The sequence below is a fragment of the Podarcis vaucheri genome (assembly GCF_965113315.1).
Source record: "Podarcis vaucheri genome assembly, chromosome: 13".
Classification (NCBI taxonomy): Eukaryota; Metazoa; Chordata; class Lepidosauria; order Squamata; family Lacertidae; genus Podarcis; species Podarcis vaucheri.
Window position 1 is genome coordinate 24,651,622 of NC_138751.1, and position 19,328 is coordinate 24,670,949.

The 19,328-nt window shown below is 40.8% G+C and overlaps 2 protein-coding genes and 1 long non-coding RNA gene across 5 annotated transcripts in view; all 3 read left to right on the plus strand.

The window, feature by feature from the left end:
* LOC309517313 (uncharacterized protein) overlaps positions 1-18,276 on the plus strand; it is an 80,867-nt gene extending 62,591 nt beyond the window's left edge. The window contains exons 5-6 of one of the 3 annotated variants that reach the window (XM_082196460.1): positions 17,035-17,066; positions 17,528-17,867. In XM_082196460.1, the coding sequence (XP_082052586.1) occupies positions 17,035-17,066; positions 17,528-17,665 (170 nt within the window). In that variant the 3' untranslated portion in view covers positions 17,666-17,867. Of the gene's footprint in view, positions 1-17,034; positions 17,067-17,527; positions 17,868-17,909 lie in introns of those variants that run through there. The other 2 variants (XR_014213177.1, XM_082196459.1) reach the window with 2 other exon arrangements.
* Positions 3,643-14,941, plus strand: LOC309517459 (uncharacterized protein; the record flags this gene model as incomplete). The annotated part of the gene is made up of 6 exons (XM_082196692.1): positions 3,643-3,800; positions 10,835-10,900; positions 11,380-11,670; positions 12,591-12,608; positions 14,281-14,364; positions 14,874-14,941. Exons 1-6 carry the CDS (start codon positions 3,779-3,781, stop codon positions 14,939-14,941), a joined length of 549 nt encoding a protein of 182 aa, XP_082052818.1. The 5' UTR covers positions 3,643-3,778.
* On the plus strand, positions 3,813-5,782 carry LOC309517326. Its single transcript, XR_014213191.1, has 3 exons — positions 3,813-4,064; positions 4,980-5,270; positions 5,351-5,782. It is a non-coding gene; the product is annotated as an uncharacterized lncRNA (long non-coding RNA).
* Positions 18,277-19,328: the final 1,052 nt, after the last annotated feature.

The following is a 19,328-nucleotide window of genomic DNA, read 5'->3' on the forward strand; positions in this document are numbered from 1 at the left end:
ATAATAATAATAATTTTAGAATTGTTAAATTTAAAATGTCAAGTTTTGGGAAGGCACAGGCCCACCAGCTATAAAGGAGACAGGCAGTTACAGGCTGCTCCGGAAGAAACCCTTCCTTGGACCCATGGGCAGACTTCAATTTTTCAAATTTTGGCAGCACCCTGTGTGAACCCAGAATTTGGCACCCTGCTGCCTCACACCTTCTGTTCTGCTCAATTCATTGCGGGTAAAACACATACTCATAGAGAAGCACACACTGATATTCTGAAGGGCCCCCCTTTCTTCTTATGTATGAAAAAGAATCAGGATGCAGCTTCCTGGTTCAGATGCAATAATCCTTTGCAAGAATAACAAGTGATATCCACTGGTAATCCCAACCCCCCCCCCGAAACTCATTGAGCTCCATAATTCTGTAATTCACGGTACTTCCGTAATTCTGTAATTCACTGTACTTTGTTTCAGAGAGTTATTGGAAGGTATCTCAATGTAGTGATAATTGGTAATTGCATGTTCAGACCCAGAAACCACCCCCCTAAATAAATTCACACATGAATCAAATTTTGGTTTGGTTTTTGGCAGAATTTAGCCCACAACTTTATTGATTACAGCAAGTGACTGGTTGCATAGGCTCTGGTTCAACTAGCTCCTGCCATGCAGGTAGCGCTGACCCAGGGTTCCAGCACAGGTCAGCCAAGGGTGAACACCTGGATAAGCGGAAAGCCATTAACAGGCTATCTCCGCCTCCCAATTGCCCCCCTGGACTCAGGCATGGGCACAACCCCCTCTCAGGGGTTGACCAAACCATCAAGTCCCTGGATTCCTTTAACAGAATACCCTTCAAACAGGGATGGCAAGAGCGTTCTCCCATCCCTATCACGTGAACCAGAGCCTATCCACAACCTTACAAGTTGTGACGATTTGCTACACGGCAGGCAAAACCCAAATGGCAACAGCCAATCAGCCAAGTGGGGAAAATTCCTGCCGTACCTCTGTCCCAATGACAGATGACACAACGGCATAACAAGGTCAAGTGCAAAGCCCTAAAAGTAGGGTGAGGTGGGCAGGTGTTCCGAATGCATGCGCTGAAAAAGGAAGCTCTGGGTCACATGAATGGGCATAAATAGGTCCCTCAAACAGTTTGGACTGCATCCCATTGGCCAGATTGCACCCAGCTTCGAGTTATCTGCCAATCGGGTGTTGTGGCTGACCAATCGTACCCACCCACAACACAGGGTGTCGGTTTTCCAGGTCTCACTGCAACACGTGCCTCTTTAAGGGAGGACCCAATTTATCATACAGGCCTACAGTAAAGATCAGAATGCGGAAGCAACATGTGAATAGTACGTCTGCTGCTTTAGATGACATTGTAGTTTTGACAAGCCTTCAGAATACAGGAGTCCATTACAGATAAGCCGTATTAGATTCCCAAGCCCTTTGGAAGAACCCTCGATACAGTCTTCTGAAGGAATAATACTTGGCATGACAAGCCAATACACTTCCCATGTTGGACAAAGTAGTGGGAATAGTGCTGGGCATTCTAGCAAGAAAAACTATTTTTAAAATCCATTTTGACATTAAAAAAAATGTTTCCCACTGCTAATTTGCTCATACTTTTAGCCATTACTGGTGTTTAAAAACCTTATTTGTAGTGCCATAGATAGAAATCAGTCAAATCCTGTTACCAATATGAGAACAACATCCTTCTTCTTCAACAATTTTCCCCCACCTCTTTTGCCACTCTTCTCTTCGTTAAACCATATTGGAATAGTTAACTATCCAGTTCTGAATTTACAGAGCCCATAAAGAATGAGAGATAAAACTTCAGATGACAATAATAAATGGCAATGTATTGTTTTATTATTTACTTATTTATAAAAATATTTGTATACTGACTAAACATACTGTATATTTAAAATAACTAAAATTATATATAACAAACATACAGCAATCAAACATAAAGTCATACAATAAAACTCTAAGTAGCCATTAACAAAAAATTAAAACATCTAAAATGGCGATGACCGATCGCAGGACGCTTTGTTCTTGTTTCTTGTTTACCGCCAATCACCTGCTTTGATAAGGCAAGTAGCGCCATTCCTGCCAGCTGAGCCCATGGGCCGAACTCTCAAAGACTGCACAATGGAGACTTCACTAGCTGAGGATGATCGAGCCGCTGCTGCTCCTTGGCCAAAATAATTACGCCGCTGTTGCTCTGCAGCTTAAGTGCTCGTGCCACTGCTGCCACTGCTGCCACTCTCCACACCACTGATGGTCGCTCTGGCACCACTCTCTGCTGCTTGTGAAGCCAGCAGGCCGGGCAGCGCTGGAGCTCAAAACCCTCGCAGCTAATGACTTCAAAATTGGTTCAGCTTAAAGCTCTGGTGAGGCGAGTTGAAACAAGCGGCAATGATCCTGGGTGCAGCCATGGTCACAAGGTAAAAAAGGGCAGATAGAACCCGACGCATGAAAGGCAGGTAGGGCCCCAGGTGAGGGCTGTTTAAATGACCAGGGACTGGACCCAAGGGAAGCCTGCCTTCTCCATCGGTTCTGCCCCCCTGGCCCAGCCCATGTCCAAGCCTGCATCACCATTAGCCTATCCGGGGTGCAGGCCAGGGTTCGACTCTTGATAGGTGGTGAGAGCTTATGCCTCCGCCACCAATTTGGATGGGGCACTGATGTCACAATTCCCTTGTTGAGGCCTTAGTGAAGCCTCTGCTGTCCCACAATGCTGCCACGCCAAAAGGGTGAATGGACTTGCTCTACCCAGTTTCTCAGTGGAAACTGCTAGAATAGGGACCAAGGCTCTGTGGTATGGGGGTGGCCATGCTACATGGGGGTGGTTTGTGTGCATAGGTGTGTATCTTGGGCATTAGCTGCTGGGGTTCAGCACTGTTCATTTTATCCTGGAAAAATGTTTCCTATTTATATCCTTAGAAGGAATTTTCAACCACGATTAATGTCTGAATCTGCTCTCTATCGTGTGAACTAATTTACTCATTTTCAGAGGGGTTTCTGGTGGGGGCATAAATGGAATAACAGATGAAAAGCTGCCTTTCTGACCATCAAATATTCTCTAAGTGAATGTGCGTGAGGGTCAGAGATACTGTGGTACTTTAGCTAATGGGGCCTGCCACTGTAACCGCCACACGATTTCTGTTCTCATCCTGAAGCAATGTTCTTAACCTGAGGTTCTATTTCTGGGTTAGCGGAGTCTGTAACCTGAAGCGTCTGTAACATGAAGCATCTGTAACCCGAGGTACCACTGTACATTGAATAGTTCACCAGAAGGAATGGTGTAAAAATTACACATCCTTTGAAGGGGCATATTACAATAGGAACTTATTATAAATTTCGATTTCCCTGAAATCAGGTGGTTTACAAGAAATCAGGTGACTTACAAGAGATCAGGTAGTATCCTATTCTGCAAATATATATAAAGGGGGCACACTCTGACTAGGGTGTGCAGATTGCAAACTTATTGCTCTGTACCTTTGTTCTGCATATGCACTTCAAATAAAAATCCTGTTAATAACCTGCAAGGCCGTTTTGCCGTTTTGTGTGAATCTGTGCTTCAGGGACCCAAATAGCAGATATGTGTGGCCCTTCACCTTGACTTGTAGCTGCAGCCACATCTGAGGATGTGCCCTGGGTGAGGGGACAGAAACATGCATGCTGCAAATGTCTTGATCATTTCCATCTCGTCTGTGAGAGAAGTAGAAGGACTTGAGAGTCAAGAGTGGCAACATCAGATTGGGAAGCCAACTCCTGCTCTGCCCTGATGAATCTCTTCTGGATTATCTGTAAGTTTGGGAAACTGGGAAGGGAATTCATGAATATGGTTATTAGAAACTACCAGGGATTGATAGAAAAAAAATTAAGCCACTCCAAAAAAAGCTGAAGTAAAAACAGTAGGTTAGGAGAATTCTTAAATCATTGCTCTGCCCTTGTTATTTCTTGTTAAAACATAGTGTTAACATATTGTATGAATGTCATTACAGGTGCTTTGCTTGCAAATCACTGGTGTTTGGGTGATGGCAAAGATTCAGAGCTTTGCACTTTGACAGGTGAGTTTGAACCTGTGAAGCCTGTGCACACCGGTAAGTATGTAAAGAACTGCAGGATTGTGTGTTTGTGTACAACTAATAAACATGTTAAGATGCAATATAAAAGAGCACAAAGAGAAGTGCTAGGAAAACAAAGCAATGAGAAAGAAAATCATGCCGATAAAGCAATCTACATACTTTCACAGAACTGCTCGAATATACCTCCTCCATTGCAATTAAGTTTTCACTTAATTTCATTTCCTTCCTTCCTTCCTTCCTTCCTTCCTTCCTTCCTTCCTTCCTTCCTTCTCTAGGTGAACTTCCTGCTCATGTTTTCTTATTAAATGCAACTTTGGCTCCTGAAGTGAAAATTATCTTCGCACTATGTGTTTGTCCATTAGAGGTTGTGCTTTTTGTAAAGATGGGGCTCTTATTTCATCCAGCAAGCAATATCCCAAAATGCTCAATAAATAGTCTATTCATTGTTGAAGAATGCTGGCCAATATTCAGAGTTGCTGTATCCTAAGATTCTCATTCTATTGGAAACAACATAGGATTGGCTCATAAGATCTTTTTGCTCATCTAACTATTAATCTTCTATACTTTAAAAAAAATTAAATTGAGAGTTTACAACCCCAGATTTCTAAATAAAAATGGAGGTGGCATTAAAATGCTTTAAATAAATAAAACAGAATAGAACATTGCATGCTACTTTCCCCCAAAAAGAAATAATTGAAGGCAGTATACCACAAACAATTGTGTGTGTGGTGGGGAATTGCTTAAAAAGCAATACAGTAAGACAAATATAAAGGTGATAAAGCAATCTAATTCCACATGATTACTCAAATGTTCACGCTCTATTGCAAAAACATTTTCACTTACTCTCTGTATTCATTTATGCTTTTTCTTTATTTCTTCCGTTCATTTGTTCTCTAGGTGAACTTCCTGCTCCTGATTTATTCTTGAATGCAACTTTGGTTCCTGAAGGGGACATTATCACAGCACTATGTGAGGCTCCATCAGAGGTTGTGCCAACCAGATTTTTTTAATGTAAAGATGGGGCTCCTGTTTCATTCAAGAAAGCAACATCTCAAAATGCTCAATACCTAGTCTATGCATCACTGAAGAATGCTGGCCAATATTCGTGTGGTTACAAGCAGAAGGATGCAAAGAACCAAGAGAAGACATCTGCCCTCAGTATCGCTCAGAATCTGATTGTCCAGTCAGGTAAGCTTGTAGAAATGATGAGATTAGGTCATATCTGAATAGCCACCCAAACCTTTCTGATCTTTTTCTATTTGATCCAGGTCAAACAATATCTCCCTATATTTGGATTCTCCGCTCCTCATTCGTGCTTCTTCTCCTGGTCTCAGTGCCAATCATCACCTATTTCATGGAGAAATGTAATTGCTCCTTGGCTGTACCCAGAAACTAGGAAATCCCATTGGAAGAAAGAAAAATGCCTCCAGACTGTTCTTTGTTTATCCTCCTTCTCTCATTCATTTATTCATTTACAATAATGTTTCCAGTATTTTATTAAGTCCAGTTCAAGTACTGGTTTTGACCTTTAAGGTTCCAATAAAGGGCTTGGGTTCATGTTGTCTGGTTAGCTTGCTAGAGGTTTTTACAGCAGGTACTGAAAGCAATACAGCAAATATGTCTGCATAGTATTAATGAACATCTTCAATGGATACCATTTTGTCTACTGGGATTTATATTCTTTGCTGCTTATTTTAACATGCCTATGTTTGGGGAAAAAACAAAAATTTATTAGAAAGATACACACCCTGGTGGCTATCACCGATAGATATACTAACAACAACAAAACTAAACATGGAAGGAAAAAGAATAACATATGAAGATATATTAGTAAAAACGGAGGGAGGATGGAAAATGAAAACATTTGAGGATTTTAAAAATGAGTTGACAGGGTGGTTACAGTATCACCAGATAAATGCTTTATGGAAGGAGGGCAAAAATTAGGATTCAGCGAGAAAAAATCTAAATATCAAACAGAAATTTTGGAAGGAGAAACAAAACTTTTATCTAAGATGTATAACTTTTTATTGGAGTGGGATACTAAGGATGAGGTAATTAAGGAAGTGATGGTAAAGTGAGCAATTGACTTTGGTTATAATATAGAATATGACAATTGGGTAAATTTATGGAATAAAGAGATGAAATTCACGGCATGTTCCACCCTAAGAGAAAACCTAGAGAAGATGATGTACCGGTGGTATATTACCCCGGTCAAATTGGCGAAAATGTACAAAACGTGAAACAAAACTTGTTGGAAATGTAAAAATAAAGATGGGGACCTTTATCATATGTGGTGGGTATGTGAGAAAATGAAAAAAATTTGGAACCTGATATATGATGAATTAAAGAAACTTTTTAGATATGCCTTCCAAAAAACCCTGGAGGCATTCCTATTAGGGATAATAGGGGACGAAATAAAAAAAGAAGACCATAAGTTATTTCAATATGCAATGGTGGCAGCTAAGGTCCTTGTAGCACAAAAATGGAAGTCATCAGAGATTCCAACAGTTATGGAATGGCAAGCAAAACTTTTTGAATATACTGAATTAGCAATAATGACAAATAAAATTCGACACCAAAAAGGGTCAAAGTTCACAGAAGAATGGAGTAAATTTGTGACATATATAGAATTAAACTGTAGAAGTTTAAGAACTATGGCAGGACTAGGATAATTCTTGTGACGTGTGTAGAAAAGCAGAAGAAACTGTAAGAGGAGATGTCTATTATGAAAACCGCAACTGGGATGGAAGGAAGTCGAGGCCCAATTTAGTGCAATGTAAATAAGTTGACATTAAGAATGAATGTAAAGATTGTTTTATTTTGTTTTTTGGAAAATGACAATAAAAAGTATTAAAATAAAATAAAATATTATTTGTATTACTGCCAAATAAATTGTTTAGCCATTGTGTTGCTTTGTATTGTGCCTTATTTCTATGATATGTTAGCCACCCGGTATGTGCTATGTTTAGAAAGACCACATTCTATGTGAATGAGTAAAGAAATATGTAGACAGATAAAAAAACAATTATATAGGGACCCTCAGCTGGTAGACCGTGGTGGGGAACCTTTTGGGGTCCAACCGCATTAACCAACTTTGATAGTTGGATCAGGCAACCTACCTGTCCATCACATGACATAATTCTGTTAAAATCCCTGCAGACATTATCCAAACAAGGTAACCACAAAGCAAGGGGGTTTGGCAGCCCTATGTTTTGTAAGCCACTTCATGACACTCCTTTCCACCTCCAAAACCAGGGGCTCAAAGGAACAGCACAACATGGCTTCAAAGAGCTACACTGGGAAGGAGAAGCTTTCCCCCTCTCACTGAGCAAGGCATGCTTTGCTCCAGCAAAGGGACAACTGGGGGCCCACATGAAGCTCCCAATTGTTCCGTTGAAGGCCTGGCTTTAGTTATTTAGAGAAATATTTGTATACTGATATTCATACGAAAATAGGATGGGTGGACAGGGTTTCCATAATTTGGTCAGCCAAAGGAGAAGATGTGATGGGCTTGTTGTGCCCATGGATTGCAAACTGTCCACACCAGTGTAAAACCAATCCAGTCTCTGGCAACTTCCCTCCTGGCTCCTAAATAGTTCACATCTACAAATTATTCTTCTTCCACAAAGGCGTTCTTATTACATACCTCATTCCTCCCAAGACACAAACAAGTCTAAAGGCTCACAGAAATTACCACTTCCCCATCTCCAGGGAAGCTGGAGCCCCTTTTGATGGGGATATGAAGAGAATGGCTGAATCCTTCACAGCTGAGATGGAATGTAATAAGATGAAACTTGTAGCCAGACAGCAGGAAGGACCAAGGTCAGATGCCTTACAAAACTGTTGCTCTTTCCACTTTAACATCAGAAACTGCTAGACTAGAGATCAAGGCCCTGTGGCATAAACGTGGCCCATGAGGTCTCACAATGCAGCCCAGGCACCCTCCCCTCTTTACAGGCCATGTTACCTAGGGGGTGGTTAGTGTGCATGGGTGGGTATATGCTTTAGCTCCATCTTGGGCATGGGCTGCTGGTATGCAGTCCCATCCACTTTATCTTGGCAGAATACTGGTGGCGGCGGGTGGGTGGGTGGAGATTTCCTATTTATTTCCCTAGAATGAATTTTTCACAGCAGTTCATGTCTGAATCTTCTCTCTATCACGTGAAATAATGTACTCATTTTCAGAGGGGTTTCTGGTGCTGGGAAACAGGATAATGGATGAAAAGCTGCCTTTCTGACCATCAAATATTATCTTTAAATGAATGTGCCTGAGGGTTATAGATACGTTGAATAGTTCATCTGAAAGAATGGTGTAAAATTATACATCCTTGAGTTGTAGCTGCAGCCACATGTGGGGGTGTTGCCCAGGGGAGGGGATAGAAGCATGCATGCTGCAAAAGTCGTGATGATTTTTGTCTTTTCTGTGAGAGAAGTAGAAGGAGCTGAGAGTCAGAGGTTGGGAAGAGTGGACAAACATCAGATTGGGAAGCCAACTTCTGCCCTGCCCTGATGAATCTCTTCTGGGTTCTCTGTAAGTTTGGGAAACTGGGAAGGGAATTCATGGATATGGTCAACTTCTTGAAAGATCTGGGGAAACTAAACTCCACAATTCCCTTCAGAGCTTTCCTAGGGGGGTGTGTGAGAGAGAGAAAGATGGAAAGACTCATCATTACCAAGAATGGTGGAGTCATTGTTAAAATTAATGGGCTCAGCTGAGATGGCAAAATTGAGATATTTTATCAGAGCAATGTCATTGTTAACATTTACTAAAGACTGGAAACCTCTCACAGACTTTTTGCATGGAAAAGAAAATGAAATAATTACATTTGGATTTGATGATTGAATAAAATAGTTTATGGAGGGTGGCATGATTGGGTGTTTCACTGGAGAGGATGAAGTGAGTGATGTTTATATGTAAAAGTAAGATGACGAATCAGAAGTTCTTTAGCTTCTTAACTTTTCTCCCCTTTTCTCTTTTAATTCCTTTATTATTTCTTTTTCATTTTCTCTTCCTTGTTCTTCCATTCTTTCCCCCCTCTGGATTAATGTTTGAGTTTGGATTTTAAAAATAGATATTTGACAATAATCTTTGTATTTCTCTTTATAAACGCTAATAAAATGTATTTTTAAAAAAGATAATATGTGTGTGTGTCAGTGTGTGTGTGTGAATGTATATGAATGCTGTCCTAAAAAGAAATAAAAAGGTAAATAGTTCAGTGATTGGAACTTTGACATTTTCTGGAAATCACTTCATGGACAAATAGCAGGATTCTAGAAAAGGCTCCTAAGTAATGAGAGTTATGTACAAATGGCCTCTTATGGTTCTCCATACTACTAGTGAACAGAGAAACTAGTGAGAGAATTCCATGTAATTACTTGACGTGGAGGAGAAATTCCCCAACATTCCAGAAGTAGCACAGCTTTTCATTTTCCATCTCCTTTTCTCTGATTCTGTGTATTAATGGTATTGGGAAATGAGTTGGCAGGCAGGATCCCATCCTGTTTCCTTCCACATTGCCTGAAACCAATGTCTTTCTAAGCCTATCTGGCATAGAAAAGTGTTGAAAATACTAGAAGCAAATGCTTCAAGGTGGACTTTTACTAAAATAGTTAGAAAAGGAATACTCATAGAAAACATATTTTTGAAATGTTCTCAGAAAAATGCCTTGTAGGAATTTTTGGCTTAACTCTAAAAATAAACCGGAGGGGGGGAGAGATGCAACTGTAATAGAGACAACTGTGTGTACTCATAGTTAGGGTTGCCATACATCCCGGAAATTCTGGCGCGTGTGAGGGAGCATGTGCCTGTGTGAGAGGGGGATCAGTAAGATTGGCAGTGGTGGATGGCAGGGCAGGGAGTGGGCGATCATACAACTTTGCTGCTCTGCCTAAGTGAGGCAGTGGAAAAACAAGCCTTAAAAATACTGTTATGTGTGAGGTTTCCAGGACTCAAGACTGATTTGAATGAGCTCAGGTTCCAGTCTAAGTCACCTGCTCCTTGCCACATCCCTGCAACAGCCTTCTGTAGGACTGACAGTGCCCTCAGTTTAACTAGCTGAGCTGTGATGAGCATATCTTTGTCTGAGCTGCATGGTGAGCCCAGCTGAGGGAGAAATCTGCTGCATCCTAAGATGCCCATGTCTTTAGATTGTGTGGTAGGATTGCCCCCCCCCCCAGCATTGCAGATAGCCAAGCTGTTTTCAACATACATTTTTTAAAATAAACTGAAATAAGGCCTTCCTCTTCAACTTGTGGAAGACATTTCATGAAAACATCTAACTTCTCATCCTCCTCCTTCAAGTTCTATCTCCAAGAGAACCAAGGATTTTAGTTTAAGAGTGACTGGGTTACACACCATAATGTAAATGTACAAATTAAAGAAGTGCTGGTAGAAGAAACAGCCTGCAACACATACGAAAATACAATTTTATTGATTTCTCCTCAGCTCTGCATTCACACATGCTTGTTTAACACCATGCACCCTTTTGCACACAGAAAAAAACAACTGCACCAGAATAAGAGGTGTTCTGGCATATAGGAAACTTGGCAATTATATGGCTTTACATTGACTCTCATCTATGTGTGTATTATTTGCATAATTGGAAATTACCAGGGATGCTAGAAAACACTAAAGCCAGTTCAAAAAGGCTGCAGCCAAAATAGCAGGTCAGGAGAATTATTAAATCATTGCTCTGCCCTTGTGTTTACTTGTTGAAACATATTATAAACATATTGCATGGATGTTATTGCAGGTTCTCTGCTTGCAAATCACTGGTGTTTGGGTGATGGCAAAGATTCAGAGCTTTGCACTTCTACAGGTGAGTTTGAGACTGCACAGGTCTGTGTACACTAGTGTGTGCAGGATTGCAGAGGTTGGTGTATGTGAGTGTGTATGTTCCTCTGCTCAAACCAAATGGTGAATGCTAAATGTTCATTATCAAATAAGATCAGGGGCTGTTTCATTTCATCATCAAGAATTAAATTGAGAGTTTACAACCTCAAATTTCTAAATAAAAATTGAGGTGGCATTAAAATGCTTTAAATAAATAAAACAGAGTAGAACACTTGCATGCCACTTTCCCTGAAAAGTAATAATTAAAAGCAGTATACAATAAACAATCATGAAAAAAGTGCTAAAAAGCGATACAGTAAGACAAAATAATGGTGATAAAGCAATCTAATTGTACATGATTACTCAAATGTTCACCCTCCATTGCAAAAACATTTTCATTTACTCTCTGCATTAATTTATGCTCTTTCTTTATTTCTTCCGTTCATTCATTTGTTCGTTCTCTAGGTGAACTTCCTGTTCCTGGTTTATTCTGGAATTCAACTTTGTTTCCTGAAGGGGAAATTATCGCAGTACTATGTGTGGCTCCATCAGAGGTTGTGCCGACCAGATTTTTTTTCTGTAAAGATGGGGCTCCTGTTTCAGCCAAGAAAGCAACATCTCAATATGTTCAATACATAGTCTATGCATCGCCGAAGAATGCTGGCCAATATTCCTGTGGTTACCAGCAGAAGGATGCAAAGAATGAAGTGAAGACATCTGCCCTCAGTGTTGCTTGGAATCTGATTCTCCAGTCAGGTAAGATTGTAGAAATGATGAGACTAGGAAGGGACCTGCAAGAGAATGTAGCATGGTGGGATAGTCCTGTTTAGAGTTCCAGCTAGCCAGTCATGCCATATTCCAACATAGTTAATTTCATTCTCCATCCATTTGGTTTCTATTCTCCTACCACAACAGTTAATCATAGCCACAGAGCATGTTCAGACTTCCCTGGAGCACATTCATATATTCATATAAATGAAAATAGGTGCTGTTTTGAACCTATGCAACCAATGTTGGAGGATCTGCCCAATAGCATGGAGATGACAACACTTCTCCAGTGACACTGTTTAATGGTGTATTAAAAATAGGCATTGTTGTTAGGCAGCTTATCAATGAGTGATGCTTTTGCAGCCTGTTAAAAATATTCATGATTTATGTGTCTAGCCTCTAGGGTTGGGGCTTAGATCAGCCTAAGTCCACCCTGTTTCATTTCTTTTGGCACATCATGTTTTTCTAAAGAGTGCTTGAAAGGTTACATGTATTCTTCCATTCAGCTAAGTTATACTTTGAGTAGACCCATTGAAATGAATGGCTCTTAGTCATAACCATTGATTGTTAGTTCAAATCTAACCCATTGTTATGATGCACCTTAATATATACATTAATGTACACAATATGTATGCATTCTTCAAAATATGCATTTTCTCAATGCTTTTCAATGCATTTCCAAATAAAATACACGTTATATTAAAATACATATAAAGTGGGCCCCTTTGTGGCAAAACCACATTACAAAATCCAGAGAAGTGTGTGATCCAATCAGGAGTTGTGTTCTGATCCACAGTTCGGTTTGGCACCACTGCCTTGATAAGAGCACATTTATGAGAGCTTTGTGTTTCTTGATGTGTTGATGAGCCATGCTTTTCTGATATTGTCCATGTTTTTCCCCTGCCCAGGTAATTGTCCTTCCAATGGTAAGTAAACAGCATTAGTGAGTAAAAATGTTTACTTATCTTATTGTTTGTTTTAGTATGCCATTTTAAATCTTAACAGAAAGACAAAATAATGCAATCTATACTCAAACACAATCATGAAAAGAAAACATTTTTTTCTCATTTCCCATCACAGATCGTTAATATCCTGATGCCACATTTATAGAATCTTTTTGCCACTGTAGAAAGATTGATAGCACTCTTGATGTCAATGTCTGATTTTTCTCTCCTTTTTTGTCAAAGAGAAATGATTGCCATAAAGAGTTGGCTATACAGAGAGTCAGGGAAATGCATCACTCCTTACTGGTTTTCCTGCTATCTGTGCAAGCTTTTCATCATATCATTTTATGCCCCATTCTGTGCCCAATAAGCACAGGCTGAATCCCGTTGTACAGGTTTGGAGTGATGCACACCCAGTGTATCCACTCCATCAACATGGGGATTGTGGAATGGTGAACGGATCCTGGAACCCAATGCCTTGCCATCCCTTGCCCTGCCTGCTGCTGTCAATAAAGATTTGGCCTGATTTTATCCCATCATCAATGTGCAGTCTGACTATTTTGCTGCTCTCATGCGTCACATAATGTGCCTGCCTGGGCATAGAATGATTAAAAGAAACCAGCCACAAAATAGATCATTCACACCCACTGTAAAATTAACTTTCATCAATGAGAGTTTTAAATCTCAGATAATATGTATATTATATGTATATGTATATGTATATGTATATGTATATTATGTAGCAGGTATTTCAATAGTTCAATTTTGACTGGAGATTATGTAAATGATAAGGTCTCCCTCTTCAATTTGGCGTGCACATTTTGTGGGCCCGCCCCTTTTGTGGCAAAGCCACATTACAAAATCCACATTACAAAATTTAGTCTTGGCGTATTTCAAAAAGTAACATTCCTGGCACCCCAGCCTCCCCCCCTAAATAAATAAATAAAAATAAATAACCCACGCTTCCAAGAGCCAATTCTTTTTCTTTATCAGGGAAAGAAGGGGGGGATTCCTTGTTGAGGTCCACCCCCCCTGCTTTGGGAGGGTGGGACTGAGGAGGTAAGTTCCTTTGGACCTGCTCCCGAGCAAGTAGCCACAGGTGCCCTGTTCCCTTTTAGCTGAGCTCCTCGTCTCCTGCTCTGCATCCTGGAAAGGGGAGCAATTTTCCTCCTTGAGGAAGCAGCTGCAGCAGCTTTGAGAAGGTGACACAGCAGCTCTTGAGGGGGAACAATAGCAGGGCCACGATAACTGAGTCCTCTTTATTTTCCTCCCTTGAGGCTGGCAGGAGCTGGGGGCTGCTCTCTCCCTCTTTCCACTGTCCTCTGTGCCCCCTACTCCCCAGTGTGGGCTGCTGCACGTGGGGAGGCAGGGGGCACAAGAATGCTTTGAGTATCCCATGTAAGGGGGGGGGACATTCCTTCTGCTGCTCAGGGGGGATGATGACAGACAACAAGAACAACAACAAGAACAAGGACCAGAAATTCCAGACATCTCTTAAAATTAAAAAAATTCATCCAGGGTGCCATTTCCTTTCATGTCCAGACTTGATCTAGCCTGATTTAGGTAGGGCAAATTTTGGCTTTGTGAGGGAAACCAAATGAAGACTCCTTTTTCCTTTTTGATCTAATTCAGATTACTCTTCTTTTTTTGGCAGGGCCAAATTGGGGAATTATATGTGGCTGTGTGGGTGGTACCATTCTGGTGTTGGTACTTTCAATCTACCTTTTGGTCATGAAAGGTGAGTGATGGTAACCTGAAACTATGATAATCTACCACGAAAAGGGTTGATTTTTCAAGTTTCATCAATGCAAGTCTCCAACCAAAAATGTCATTACTTTCTATGTGTGTGTGCGCGCGTGTGTGCGTGTGTGTGTGTCTGCGCGCACATGTGCATGAGTATGGGAGAAATTGTGCACAAACATGCACATGTTAGCAAAAAGAAAGTAAAAACTGAATTCTATTAGGGAAAATAGTTTGCCTCCATTTGGAGGACTGTGCATTTAGAGGAGTGGCTTCAACTATTACTCCTCCTTCATTGAACTGCACCCTGACTTTACAAAAACGCCCCCCCCCCCAGCAATTTTTTGATTCACTTGCCTAAGATTCAGGACAAAGTGCCTTCTTTTGGAAATTCCACCCGGATGCCAATTCCGCCTTTGAAATCCCAGTAATGTTCAGGAAAATCTGGACACATGGCAGCCCTAATTTATGACAGCTTCTTTGCCTCTCTTTTTTGTTTTGTTTTAGTGCAGTGTCTTCAGAGAGCTTCAAGGCAGGACAGAGCCAATACTGAGCACATTCCTTATGATGTGTAAGATTTTCATTTCTTCATTCACTTTAATTTTGTGCCGCTTCCCACCCCCCACTAAATTATGCTCAAAGCATCGTAGAAACAAAGAAAATGGGAATATATTTCAAGCACTCCAAAAACAAGTTCATAGTAACATAGCAAACCGATCTTTTTTCATGCACCCTATTGTTGAGAATGTGTGGGGTTTTGCTTCTTGTTTTTTACACATTCCCCTAAGCTGTTTTCCAGCAAGGTCCCTACATCTCCCCATTGCCACTGTTGGACAAATAGCAGAGGGATTTAGATCAGAGACGTGGTACAGGGGAAGAAAATACATGAATGAACTAACAAGAGCCTTCTGCTGTTGCCTAAACAATTCTACTGCTGCTCCTATCAGATTTGAAGCTTCATGTGACTAAACCAAGATTAAAAATTCAGATCTCCTGCATTTGTATCATTCATGGTTGTGTGAAGGAATGCAGATCTCATCCTTCTCAGAAAAGGCTTTCTGCCTACAGAATCAGTAAATATGCAGCATCACAAATGCATTTGCCTCTTGTTTTTCTTAGGGAAGGAACTGCAGTCAAGGAGAACAGCAGAAACCTGGCCTCTGAAGAAGTTCAATGTAAGATAATTCTTTTCTCCCTTTGGACTGAGGGTCATGACAACCACAAAGTCTAGCACACAATCAGAGGATCTGCAGAATATTTAGCAGCTTTATCTTTTTTGGTCTGAAGAGTTAAGTTTGCAGACTTTGCGACTGTGGAAAAATGCTCTAAAAACGAGTATATACATGTTTCTGCAGAAAAACTAGGAAGAGAGTTATGCACTTCACTTAATCATGTGACTGTAATGTATGTTTGAAATATCTAAAATGAAGGATTAAGAACTTTGAATTCAGGTGTAACTTTTTAGTATTGTTATACATTCCCTTGGAGGTTTGTGCATGAAAGGCAGAATTTCGTTTTAGGATACAAATACTATGTTCTGGAACATGAAAAACCACAAATTTAATTATGTTTTTAAAAATCCTTTCACTCTCCAAACCTAATGGAAGGTACAGTGGTTTTCTTTTGTTGTGCAGCTGCATTCCAGTGAGCTCAGATGTAAACCCTTATGTCTCCAGGATAAACTAGATTTTTTGCAGTTAAGTGAAGTTTCTGGTTCATGCCTGCCTACAGCAATTGTAACACACTATTTGGTAGAATGGGCTTATTTACAGAAGTTGTGGGCTGTAGGAAAGAATGTACTCACTGTGGTTCCTCACCCACATGACAAATTCAAGAAGCACGGATGCCCACATAGCTATTTTGGAAGGCTTCTCTCAATGTAGCCTTACCAGAATGGCTGGATTTGATTGTGATACACATTTCCAGAGAGCTATTTTTGCAGGCCTATACTATACAACTGTTTCTGTTGCCCTCCCTGACCTCTTAGTCAGATGCAGTCTCAAGATTGCTCAACCATCCAGACACTGATGGATTATAACTCTCATCAGACCCTGCTGAAATGCCTGTCCTGACCCTCACTGTTGGACGAAGAACTCAAACTTTCTGTTTCTGTCAAACCCTTTAATGCATAGACCTGGGTGATACCCAGGAAAAACAAGAGTAAAGGTACAGCATGTGAATTGTATGGCTAAGTGTGAGCTGAGACATTGATCCAAGGAGCTACACACACCCTGCCTCTTCCTTTTGAAGAGTAGGAGAGAAACAAGTCTTTACATAGCAAATGAGAGGTGTTTCTGCTCTGGAAAAGCAAATTGGAAAAGCAAATTGGCACTTTGGTGAGTGAATGGGGCCTGTGAGGGGTGTTTGTGTCAGTGCTGGCATTTCTGTGGTCACTCAGTATCTGACTGATTTTCAGACACCTTCCTCTGGAGAAGCTCAATACTAGCAGAACAGACAGGAGGTGTCAATGATGGCAATGGCCTTGAGGAGCTGCATGGGCATTATTCTCTTTGAAGCAAATGATAGCTTCAGGAAAGAGCCTGGTAATCAGGGATGAACCACTCCTAAAAAGTTGATACATGTTACGATTGTACGTAGAAGTACACATAGTTATACACATCCTTGAAGTTGTACTGTGTGACTAGACTAACTGTGCATTTGTCTTCAGATGCCAAACTTACAGGACTCCTCCAAACAGCGGTGAGTAAAACATCTCAGCCAAATCTGGGGTTTATATAGTACATTAACCAGGGCTTTTCAGGGGTAGGGGGCTGCTCAGTACACTTGCCCTAGGACTCGGAGGGCTAAGCTGGCTAGGGGGAGGGGGAGGCGGGGTGTCAGGGGTCTGCTGGACTTACTCTGTCATGCCAAGAACTTTATTCTAACAAAATTCCCGCTCCGGGACTCAGACAAGCACTTCATTGGCCTAGTATTACCCAAGGAAGTGGACTACTGGAGCCTGCCCCACTCATACCCCCTCTGGATTCACCAATGTACCAAGGACCCTGGAATACTGTGTAAAACTACAAATATATTCCAGATATTCTTTGGGTAGGTTAACAGTTTTTTCTTGCCATAACAACAATTGGCCCCAAATTACTTCTGCCAAACAGCCAATATCAGTAGGTAACTGTTATTTTTTTATTTTTCAAATTTCCAAGCCATCACCATCCCGAAATATAGAAACAACAGCCTATGCAACTATTACTCCATTGTACATGCAACCCGCCTGTGAGACCTCCAACATTTCACATGCCGATGCAGCATCCTCACAATGCATGACAATTTACGGGAATTGATAATATTGAAGAAGTTTGAAAGTGCTAGAGCTGGAGGGATTTGGAAGCTTTACAGCCCCCAGAAGATCTGAGAAGATTTTCATCCGATTTTCTGTTTATTATTTTATTTACTCTTTCCTGCCTCTAACCATGCAAGGATCCTTTATGTGTTTTCCTACTGTTATATGCACTTAACCTTCAAATTCTACCATATCCTCATGGCAATGTCATTGGTAATGTCAAACATTAAATGATGTAACCACAGGTAGATGGAATTATGAAAGTGTTGTTCATTCTGTTGTGTTAATTATGGTACACTTGTCTGTTCAACACAATCAAAATACCTGGGAATTCTGCTTGCTGACATCCTAGGTATATAAATATGGATATCATAGAAAGCATAGAAATCGTGGCAAATGTATTTTGCCTATTGGTTTGTTATATAGGAAGATGAAGTAATCAATCTCTCCTTCACCCATGAGAATGTTGGAGATTATCCTATATTCTAGAACAGTCGTGAGGTCGAAGCCCAGGATCTGTTCGAATAAGAGACTTTAGAGAGCCCTCAGCAGTTGCGCCTGCCCTGTGCAACACCCTCCCATCAGATGTCAAGGAAATAAACAACTATCTGACTTTTAGAAGACATTTGAAGGCAGCCCTATATAGGGATGTTTTAAATGTTTCATGTCGTGTTGTGTTTTAATTTGTTGGAAGCCACCCAGAGTAGCTGGGGTAACTCAGTCAGATGAGTAGCATATAAATATATTATAATTATAATTATTATTGTTATTAGATTTTCCCAGCTGAGTCAGGGCTGAGCCAGGGCAATGCTGGTTAAGATCCATGTTTTGGTTGAGCTAGAGATATATATCAGCATAAATTCCTACTGGTGAAACATAAGTCAGTGTAAGTGTAACAAGGGGGTGGTAGGGACATGATGGGGCAAGGAGAGGTATGCACTTATTCCAAATGCAATCTAGCATGATCATGTGACTTAGGGCCTAATTCTCAAAACTTGGGCCCACACTCACTTGCCAGTTCAGGGATAGGGGTTACAGACAGCAACAGACCCTCCCCACCCCCAGCCTAACTACTTTACTGCTGCTTATGTGTGAACAGTTTCTGGTAGTCATCCCACTGTAATTCTCCCTAAAGGATACTTTATAGTGTTTGGGGCTCAAGAGGCTGATTTCTGCTTTCCCACTGACAGCCTCATGGTCCTGGAAGCCAATGAATAGTCTCAGTTCTCATTTCATGTTTTATACAAAATATATTCACGTCTGCATACCTGGGAGGTCCCAGAGTGCACTGAAGCCACTACCTTAAATGTGGATGGCCCTGTTTCACTTTCAAATGTGTAGACTCATGAAGTTTGAAATTCAAATACAAAACAACAACAATGATAATACTTTAACAAGCCGAGTAGGAAATGAGTCCATTCTTAATCCCATATAAAGTGGTTCTAGTAATATTTATACACACACACACCAACAATATGCAACAAGTCCACAGGTCACATATATATTACAGCTGCCCGTAGTAAATCTTACATGAGCACATAACATGTCTGGATTTCACCAGCTGTTTAGCTGAAAGCCTTGTTAGTTACTGGGTGCGCTGCATGTCATGTTACCATTGAGCAAAGGTGAAGAAAATAAAAGTTCTGAAGGAAACTTTGAGAACC